Genomic DNA, 11,116 nt, shown 5'->3' with positions numbered 1-11,116 from the left:
CTATAGTCAATTTAACAGTCAATTCATATAATAGTTACATACTACACTGTTAATACCTGGTCTCATCTATCATACGCACTGTGTCTTGGAGTCCATGCTACAGCTGGCTACAAATCTTTAGTTTGTTGCTATTTTCTCTTCTCTTTTATCTTTATAAAATATATTTATAGCTGTTATTGTACATTCTCTTAATACGATATATGTTGTGTTCGATTGCTCCTATCGAGTTAACATCTCCGTTCTTCGTCCCATCTATATTTTAAATTTGCTTACGCCACTGGATGGAATGGCGGCTCGGGAGGTGGGGATTGGAAGCTGTTGCTCGCGTTCGTATTAGAGAAAGGACGGGAGTGAAGGACGGCTAACCGGCGACGAGGATCGACCTGCGATGGCGGCGGCGATGGTGACCCCGATTTGGGTATATTTGCTCTGATTGCGATCGGGCTCCGGCGAGGGCCTAATTGGGGTCACTGGGTTTAGGGGAACTTGATGGCGGCGGCATGGTGGAGAATGGAAGGTGTTGGTGGTGGCTTGGCGGCGTGAAGCGGAGAGCGAGTGCGGCGACGGTGAGTGTCGCTCGCGAAGGTCGAGCCCGAGCAGGCGCTAGAGTGGTAGAGTGAGGCGCGGTAGGTGATGGGTAGCGCTAGAGGACGGGCGGTGGCTCGGGGAGTTATTTTTCGCCGGTGCCGAGTGCGGAGACGAAACGGAGCGGCACGATGGGACAGGGCAGAGCGCGTGTCGGCCGACAGCGGCGCAGCAGCGAGCGGTGCTGGCGCAGGGGCGGACCTGTGTACGCGCACGGCGGCGGAGACCAGCAAGATGGACGTCGCGAACTCGTGGCTCGGCGTGTGAAAGCGCTATTCCAGGGGTGGCAGAGGGGCTGCGAGTGGCGGCGTGGTGTCGGGAGGTGCCGGTGCAGACTGTGCAGTGGAGGTGTTGCGGTCAAGCACGGCAGCAAAGCGGCATGTGGACATTTTGTCGACCGGCTGCCGGGCGTGGGGAAGAAAAGGAAGGGCCGAAGGATGTAACAGACGGTAGCGGCATGTGGGCCCCGCTGTCGGTGGAGGAGCGGACGCGTGCATGCTGCGGCCCACGGGCCGGTGCGGCAGAGTGGGCCGCGCGAGCGTGAGTGCGAGTGCGGGTGAGTGGGCCCGCGGCAGACGTTGGGCAACGGTCGGCGGATGCTTGGATCGAGATCTATCCGTCCGGTCGTCGCGTCGTTTTGAGGGCTGTTCCGTCCGTCTAGTAGTATATTCGTTCAGAAATCCCCTCTTCTCCCAGATCCGCCTCTCGCTCCCCCAACTCCAGTTGTCGCAGGAGACGCGCCGCTCCCTCCACCGATCCATCACCGTTGCCCCTGCTTCACCGAGGCCTGCAGGGCTTACCCACCGCCAACTCTACTCCACCCCCTAACTCCCCTGCCGCCGTCCTTCTTCTTCCTTAACTTCGGCGCAGGGCCGCCGCCACGTCGCACCGGGGTAACTTCGAGTGCTCCCAAGGTGACAAACTTTCTTTCGCTTTACTTGGCCTATTTTGGAAGATATCACTTAACCTCTTATTTAGGAGATATTACTTAACCTCTTTGACGGGTTCCCATGGGTTTAGCTTTTGAGGCTTCCCCTGTGATCTGTTTTTTTTTTCTCTATCTCTATTAATATACTACTACTAGTTGTTTTTTTTTCTCCATCTCTATTAATATACGAGGCAAAGCTTTTGCCCTCTAAAAAAAATCTTGGCCTATTTTATTCATGCCTCATAACCCGTCACGTTTAATCGCTCGTCGCCTGATCCGGGCCGAACACGGAGTAGAATCCGTTTCGGTATACATAACCGGATGTTCTTATGCTGGGTGTGTTTATAACTAGTTATAAGACTCCATGCATGCTACAAGGCATCTAATCCAGTCATTGCTAGCATAGACAGCACCCCCTGCCCTGAGTATACGGTATTCCACCCATATTTCTGTTAACGAGGTATATTTGCTGTTGCTAGTGCTTATTACGCCATGGACTTGAATACCGCAAAGAGTATGATGCTGGACGACAGCAACATCAGCCCAAGAAAGAAGACATTCACGACACGTAAGAACACCATGCTGAGCATAAGCAGAAACATCAATCCAGCAGACCAAGAAATGCTCAAAACATACAAGAGGAGAAGAGTGAACAGGGCTTCCATCCCTCAGTTGTTAGACGACACTGGTGGAGAAACCATCTTTGGTCGGTCGACCAGATTTCACAATAGTCCCGGTTATATTAAAAACCGCGACTAAAAATATCTTTAGTCCCGGTTTTAAAGCTCTAGGGGTACTTTCCAATCTTTAGTACCGGTTGGTGTTACCAACCGGGACTAAAGATCTATTTGTAGTCCCGGTTGGTAACACCAACCGGGAAAAAAGATCGCTATACACTTTACTCCCGGTTGGTATTACCAACCGGGACTAAAGATCTATTTATAGTCCCGGTTGGTAACACCAACCGGGAAAAAGATCGACGCGGAGATCGGAGAGGCCTGCACGATATCTCCTCCTCTCCTTTTAACTCCTCCCTCCTCCTCTCCTCAACCTTATCTCCTCCTCTCCTTTTAACTCTCTCCTCAACCTTATCTATTCCTCTCCTTCTCCTCTCTACACTGCAGCGGTGCGGCGAGGGTGCCAGGCCGGCGCGAAGCGGCGGGGCGCGGAGGCCAGGCCGGCCGACGCGGCGGCGGCCGCCGGCGGCCTCGCGGCCGGCGCGAGGGTGGCGAAGCGCGGAGGGCGGCGCGGCGCGCAGCGATGCGGCGGCCGCCGGCGCGGCGCGCGGTGAGACGGTGGCCGCCGGCGGCCTGCGGCTGTGGCCTGGCGGCCGGCGCAAGGGTGGCGCGGCGCGTGGCAAGGCGGTGGTGGCCGGGCGCGGCGGTGGCGGCGGCGAGAGGCGGTGGCGGCGCGGCACGGCGGCAAGCCGGGCGGGAGCCGTGGCGGCGGCCGGGCGGGCGGGCGTGGCGGCAAGCCGGGCGGTAGCAGCGGCGCCCGGCAGGAGCCGCGGCGGCGGGCGGGCGTGGCGGCCGAGCTGGCGCAGACGCCGAGAGGACGGGGACCGGGAGGCCGGCGGCGCCCTCCCATCTGATGCCGATTTTTTTTTTTGATTTTGTGTTTCATTGGATTTGATCTGTGATGTATGTGATATTGGATCTGATCTGGGATGTATTTGAGTTGTGATGCATTTCTTTTAGGATTTGTGATGTATTTTTCGTTTGAGATTTGGTGATGTGATGTATTTGTGATCTGTGATGCATTTCTTTGCAATATGTGATGTATTTCTTCCCAAATCTGTGATGCTTGTGGATGATTTGGGATATTTAGGGAGCAAATCGATTGAGCAATGAAACAACAACAAAAAAAAAAAAAGAATCAACCAGGACTGCTCCACCATTTTTAGTCCCGGTTGGTAATACCAACCGGGAATAAAGATGGATTTTTAGTCCCGGTTATTTCACCCGGGACTAAAGATGGGTATTTTTAGTCCCGGATTCGTACTCCCGGTTGTATAACCGGGACTATAGGGGGGTTTCTAACCGGGAGTAAAGCCCCTTTCTCTACCAGTGCGAGGTCCTCATGGAGATTTTTATCAGGCTGCCGGCGAAAACTCTTGCTCGTTTCAAGTCTGTCTGCAAGGCATGGCACACCATCATCTCTGAACCATTCTTCATCCGCAGTCATCTCCGCCACTCTGCCTTCAAGCATAAACAGGAGCCCTCCTTTTTTGTCATTTTGCATGCGCTGGACAATGTGGTTGAAATTACTTTCTCGAATAATGTCCCCGTCTTCCGGTGGAAGGATGGCCAGGGCAATGCATGCCTTGTGCATGCAATGGATTTCCATGGTGAGTATCAGATAATCAATAAAATGTCTCACTGTGATGGCCTGGTGTTATTCCCAACTGACACCAAGTTGTATGTGATCAACCTGACCACAAGTGATGTTCTTAGGTTGCCTGACAACCAAGAGTCTGATACGCTGAGGCAGGCAACTGGGCTGGGTCTTGACCCTCGCACCAACATGTACAAGGTTGCTCGATACTTCTACCGTTCTGTAGACCATACTATTGGGACTTATGATGCAGCTATGGAAGTGTTCTCAATTGGTCAGGATGCCTTCTGGAGGGAGACATCAGAGGTTCCACCATACCCAGTTCGCTCTATGGAAAGTCCCATTCACTCCAAGGGATATCTTTTTTGGAATATCGATGAGAGGTTCCTCAAAGGACAATCACGTGGTTTCCTTTGCTTCAGCTTAGAAGATGAAACATTTAGTCTTATCCCCCATCCCTGCCCATATTTGCCATTGAACCATGGAACATCACTCGTATCAGAGCTAGACGGGGAGTTATGCGTAGGTTTATTCATATCAGGTCAACAACAGTTATGGATGTACAATGGCAATCAGTGGGATCAGCGCTTCAGCATTAACGTACCCGGGCCAAATGACTTGTACATTCCATTAGATATTCTTCCTCATGATCAATTACTTCTTCAAAGGGGTCCACATCTGTACCACCACAACCACCAGTCAAGTGAAGACATAAAAGAAGTGGCACGCATGGATCAACTCAACTACCAGAGTCCCCCGGGAGAACCCTACGTCTACATGGTGATTCCCTACATGGAAAGCCTTGTCCGAGTTACATGTAACATGTAGAGGAGCTGATATAACATAATCATGTAATAATATATTTGGCTCTGCTCAATTTTGTTTGAGATATATGAAATCATCATATTTATTTGTTTGTTTTTTATTTGTTATCTCATGAACAAAGTTGAGTTTACTTTTAAAATTTTTCATGGTGGTACAATATCATTTCTTGTAAGTTCTTTTTAATTTACTTAGTACCCCTTTGATATGGAGGATTGTCATAGAAATTTTGAGGATGTAATTTTTTTAAAGGAAAATTTCCTATGGAGTCTGTTGATTCATAGGAAAGATAGGACATTTTTCGTAGGGTTGTATTGTTATAGTTAAATTTTATAGGAAAATAAGCAAGAGGGTCTAACCTCTTGGAAACTTTCCTTTGCTTTGTTAATTTCCTATGATGCTATCAAAGGGTTTCTCTTCATCTTTTGTACGTTTTCCATTCCCGTAGGACAAGAGAAATATGCTAATTCAATCCCTACGTCTTTTTTTCTATCTTGCGTTTCAAAGGGGTCCTTAATTGGTTCCCTTGTAAATTTGTTTTCTGTTCATTCGTATTGCTTTACAATGACTTTTCGAGTAGGGTAAACTGTTTTGACAGTTCAGAACTGGAAGGTCCACTTGTAGCTGTCAGAGTTACGTGGAACCTTGTGCTTATTGGACAATGAACACTGTATAATTATCCAAAACTAGGAAAACGGATATCAACTATTATTCCTCAGTGCTATAATTCAGGCATACCTGACTAAAAACTTTCTATTCAACCTAAAACAGGTAAAATGTAGCATTTGTCCATTTGATGGTCAAATCCTATGTTGGTAAAATATAGCATTTGTCCATTTGATTTTTTTTCCTACCATTAGTGATCTAATCATATCTTCACCAGAACTATAATAGTAATTTTAATTCTATGTTGGTATGTACATAAACTTGGTTATCCCTTGGCAACTTTGCAGGATGGGAAGGTATTGCCTAATGGACCTGTTGTGATTTCACCTGATGTTTATTTCCTTCATTGTACCAGGAAGGTAGCATCATCTCTCCAATATTTGCATATTCTTGATGACGACATCCTCCACTATTACCCGCTGGCAAAGACGCCAAAGTCGGGCGGCGACCGTGTGAGCCTCTGAATAATCCCACCTTGCTTAGCTTGGGAGGAGGAAGCCATTTTAAAAGGAAGAGCCACCCTTCCCCTATTGGACTAGTCTTTTAGGGAGATTGGGCCTTTCCCTAAGTGGGTGTGCCAAAGAACTGTTGGGGTCCGGACAACCTTAAGTTATTGGGCCTCGGCCAACCCCACCTGGGCCGGATTGTTATCATTTGGTATCAGAGCTGGGCCCCTGTTAAGGGAGTGGGAATGATGAGGACATCCTCCACTATTACCCGCTGGTAAGTTATTGGGCATCGGCCAACCCCACCTGGGCCGGATTGTTATCATTTGGTATCAGAGCTGTGCCGTTGTTAAGGGGGTGGGAATGATGAGGATATCCTCCACTATTACCTGCTGGCAAAGACGCTAAAGTCAGGCGGCGACCGTGTGAGCCTCTGAATAATCCCACCTTGCTTAGCTTGGGAGGAGGAAGCTATCTTAAAAGGAAGAGCCACCCTTCTCCTATTGCTTGCTTAGCTTGAGAGGAGGAAGCCATCTTAAAAGGAAGAGCCACCCTTCTCCTATTGGACTAGTCTTTTAGGGAGATTGGGTCTTTCCCTGAGTGGGTGTGCCAAAGAACTGTTGGGGTCCGGGCAACCTTAAGTTATTGAGCATCGGCCAACCCCACCTGGGCCGGATTGTTATCATTTCTTCTATTATGACTTGCTGAATAATGATTAGCAATCTGGTTTCACTGAACTACTAGGATGGTCTGTATAATTGGCAACCTTAAGTTATTGGGCCTCGGCCAACCCCACCTGGGTCGGATTGTTATCATTTCTTCTATTATGACTTGTTGAATAATGATTAGCAATCTGGTTTCACTGAACTACTAGGATGGTCTGTATAATTCAGGCTCAGCTTCGACAAAGAAAAGTAGCTAACAGTGATCAACAATACTGTTACTTTTGTGTACTGTAATAAAATTGTTGTTTAGCATGTTGTAATGTTTCCTTTGTTCTTCTCAGTTATACGAAGAGCACCACATGAGTTTAAGATTGCATGTATGGAGGTAATTCTCTTTAGGCAGTTGTCTTATGAGGATCGGGTTTAATACTCAATGTGCTATGATACTATGAAATATTATGTGCCAGTAAAACAAGCTAATTTTATTTGTTAGAATAAGAACTATGAGGTCTTGTTTGTATGTGCCTTTTGGTTTCAATTCCTTAGTGAACTTAAACCGAACAAGTCCCTAATAAATTATCCCTCATCCGCATACCATCCCTCCTATGGTTAAGAAGTTTGCTTATTAGCTTCTCCATTTTTAATTCTTGTATGGCATCATAACTCATATCCTTCAGAAATCACTATAAGACTTGCAAGAATTAAGAAAAGTTGTTATTGTCTCGAAATTCCTTTCTAACGGGTACATGACAATCTTAGAAACACACATTATTTAGATTCTTCGAGAGACCTGAAACTCCATGTTGGTATCACAGCAGGTTCTTGAAATTCTTTAATTTTTGTTCTTCGGCAGGGCATGCACTCCTCCCTTCTGATTACAATCCATTTTATTCTGGATTTGTCAACAGAGATACAGATAAGCTTAGTTACAAAAAGATGGGAATTCCAAAAGGGAAAATCTTTATCATCAACCCGAAGGTATGTCTATTACACCAGTTAAAAAGTTAGTGATCCCATGCTTGTATTGCCTTTTTATAGTCATCCTGTGTGCGTGAAGGGGGGGAGTAGCCATAAACAGTTCTGTTGAACTCCTATACCTCCTTACATACCCTTATCCATGATATGTTCCCTCCAAACACTCTTGTTGTGCAGGTTAGCTTGTCATTCTTCCCTTCTTGCAGTACGTACTTTTTAAGTAATGCATGAAAGGTCTTCTCTGCCGTAGCAATTACTATGGCCGACGATCAACGTCGTCCCAAAATAAGTGCCCCTTTCGAATTCAAAATTTCTTCCCATCTTACCTCTAATCACCCTCCCACTGCCAAACGCACATCATTTAATAATGGGCACTATATTGTTTTGTTCTTAAACCTTAATCTCTACCAAACAATCTAAAAGGGGCACTTATTTTGGGATGAAGTATTTACTAGCTATGTGTGTGAACTTGCTGTCCAGAATCCCAGGCACCAATATTTTTTCTTGCAAAATTGATGTCAGTTGATCTGATGTGGATGCATACTGCATAGTTACAGAAAGGTTACCAAGTTAAGTAACCGTGTTTTCTGCACATGGATAAAAGGCCACAGAGAATATATATATGTTATGTGTGCAAACTTTTCATGAGATTAGCTAGACCGAAAAACATGCACATTCATGTTTTCTTTTTCTTTGGTTCTTTCATACTATCCTGGACAAACTATTTTTATCCTTAGTGCATAGTCAACTCCAGTTCTATGCTGCCTGAGCCATACAGGTTACTGCTGGGAGCAAAGGGCAGCTAGTGTGATTGTGTTGTACTCATGGATGGTCGGACTCCATAACATGTAAATTTCTTTTTGTGCTGAACTGCTGATCATCAATGATGACGCCATGCAGGAAGACTACAATTCCTGGAATTACTGGAAGATGCCATCTCCAAATGTTGATCTGTAGTGTAGTTTTAACAAACACAGAAGTAGATACCACTAGATTCTGCATCAGCATAACAGTCAAGTTCGTGTACACAAATTATCATCGCTACGTCGGGGTTCTGTCCAATCTGTAAAGCATCTCAGGAGTTTCCATATTTATGGTTTTGATTTGATCTCCAATGCAAAGGTTGTCATTTTTTTTTTTTTTGCTTCGACGAAGCTCTCCTGATCATACATCTTTTAGGGAGTGATCTGTTATACTCTTCGTTGAACTTAGGCCTTAGCTTGTTAGCTTTCCAAGTTGTATCAGCAGCTGCTAGCCAGCAATTTTTTTTTTCCTTTATGTGTTCTTGTAGGCTTGTAGCTGCAACTCCTCTGTGATTAGATTACTCTGGTTCATGGAAGCAACAGGCAACCCAAAACTGTCAAATTACGCTGTATGTTGTACGAGAGAGAACATCGTACATTTCCTGCCCCATTTTCACTTTCTTGTGCTGTATGTAACCTTCAATGCCTGTAGCTGGTAAACGTTTCATGTGCTCTGTTATGCACGTAGATGGATTGGGTGTTCGACAGGAGGGCGAGGCTATAGATGGCCAAAGGGCCCGCCCGGCACGGCCCGGCCCAGGCACGGCTGGGCACGGCCCAGCAGCCATCGGGCCGGCACGGCCCGGCCCATGGGCTGCACCTCTCGCCCAGGCACGGCCCACCAGCTGTCTGGCCGTGCCGTGCCGGCCCGAAGGCATGGGTGGCCCATCGGGCCTTTTTTAAAATAAGTCTATTTTTCATCCCTCCTCTTTGGGCTATTTCATATGTATGGCTAAAATAAGTCCATTTTCCGTCCCTGCTCTTTGGGCTGACATATGTATAGCTAAAATAAGTCTATTTTCTGTCCCTCCTCTTCGGCTAACATATGTATAGATAAAAAAGTCTATTTTAGATCCATATTCTTTCGTCCATGGCATATAATATGTCTATTTTTACTCCCCTATTTTTTTTGTGTATCGGGCCTAGCTGCCGGCCCATCGTGCCGGGCCGGCTCGGCCGAGCCGGCCGGCCCAACATGCCGGTGGAGGGGCCCAGGCACGGCCCGGTGGTCGGGCCAGGCCGGCACGGGCCCAACCTCCGTCGGGCCGTGCCGTGCTTGGGCCGGGCCAAAATACCGTGCCATGGGCCGGGCCGTTGGGCCTCGGGCCTTTTGGTCATCTATAGGCGAGGCTGCTGCAGCCTCGCCGCCCCGGAGCCTAGGTGAGGTCAAACATAGAAGAGGGGAGACTAGAGATAGGTTTAACTTCTTTCTTGATTAATTCCACATGATTGTGATGCCTCTACTTATATAGAGCCGACCCCTAACAAACATCCTAACAAACTTATCTAATAAAGCCTAACAACCTTATCTAATAGAGGGCTGCTAGGGTACGGTATCCCGTCCAAACGAGATACTTTATATTGATGATGTCACCTCCGCCTCAGCTTTATCCACTCATGAGTCCACGACTTAGCGCCACCCTACACGCTCACGCCACAGCCAGTGGAAGAGCACGCGTGAGGCGCTAGGAGAAGGACACGACACGAGTAGTGGCTTAGGTGGCAAAGTTGGTCCCTGCAATAGCATGATGACCCTTGTATCAACACCACATTGAGAAGAAAAAGGATGGTGATAGGGAAAGGAATGGAAGGGAGAAGACGAGACAAAACGCTGGTGGTAGATGGCTCGCCACCCAGCCAAGAGGCAACAACGTACGTTCTCTCCCGATACCTTGATACCTCGTACTTGGTACCTATGGGTTATCGGTTAGTACCTATAGGTATTAGTTGGTACCCGAGACATCAACCATGATACCACAGGTACCAGGTCTGAAACCTGTAGGTATCAACCATGATACCGCAGGTACCAGCCCTGTGTAGGTATCAACCATGATACCACAGGTACCATGCCTGGTACTTGTAGGTACCAGCTGAGCCATGGTGATATGCCGCACGCACAACATACCTGCGCACAATGTCGACGAGCAGCCAATGTCTGCAGCACCACGTTGATTGTCAATCGAAACTTCAGATCTAGCACCTTCATTTGTTTCCCCTTCATCACCACTAACAGTAGCGTGGGAGGATTCACATCGATCAACATCCTCCCCGACGACATGACACCGAGGTGGAGGCCACGGGGGTTGGTGCGATCCATCGCCTCATCGCTGACATGGCTCAAGCGGATCCAATAATGGAAAGGCCCTAGGTATCTCCAGATCTGGTACTGGCAGCGCCCTCCTTGACTCATTGATGGTGAGGTGGGACAGAGCAGGAGGGTAGGTGAGCAAGAGAAAGGAGCACAACCCATTTTCAGGCTTCCAGCCAGGTAAGGAAGAAGAGGGGAGGAAGGAGAAGGGTGGTGCCGGAAGAAGAGGAGAGGAAGGAGAAGAGCGGTGGCGGATGAGAGGCGTATGGGCAACTAGAAGAGCGACAAGGAGATTGGGGATTGAGTAAGGTGGAAAAAGATGCGGACGGATAAGGATGATGAGCGCTCATTATATATCCCTGTCCTGCTTGTTGTCATGTTTGCCAAAGAAGACCAAAGTTGTCCAGTACCTAGTCAACTGCAGCCCACTCCAATAGCCCCTGGCCCAAGGCATGTTGTACGGATCTTGTCTTCTCAACAGAGGATCACGTGACCAGCCAAAATGACACCTTATTGGTCCAGTTGACCCACCGAACAGCAGGGACGAACGAGGAACCGTTCCCATCTCTCGCGCTGCCACCAGA

The 11,116-nt window shown here is 47.8% G+C and overlaps 1 protein-coding gene across 1 annotated transcript; it reads left to right on the top strand.

Moving 5' to 3' along the window:
• The first annotated feature begins 1,250 nt into the window (after positions 1-1,250).
• On the top strand, positions 1,251-8,558 carry LOC107280517 (putative F-box protein At2g02030). Its single transcript, XM_066306936.1, has 9 exons — positions 1,251-1,499; positions 1,993-2,081; positions 2,638-4,627; positions 5,360-5,440; positions 5,623-5,787; positions 6,788-6,831; positions 7,355-7,424; positions 7,599-7,626; positions 8,322-8,558. Exons 3-9 carry the CDS (start codon positions 3,593-3,595, stop codon positions 8,369-8,371), a joined length of 1,473 nt encoding a protein of 490 aa, XP_066163033.1. The 5' UTR covers positions 1,251-1,499; positions 1,993-2,081; positions 2,638-3,592; the 3' UTR covers positions 8,372-8,558.
• Positions 8,559-11,116: the final 2,558 nt, after the last annotated feature.

The sequence above is a fragment of the Oryza sativa genome, chromosome 1 (assembly GCF_034140825.1).
Source record: "Oryza sativa Japonica Group chromosome 1, ASM3414082v1".
NCBI lineage: Eukaryota > Viridiplantae > Streptophyta > Magnoliopsida > Poales > Poaceae > Oryza > Oryza sativa.
This window is presented reverse-complemented; position numbering and strand designations above follow the sequence as displayed.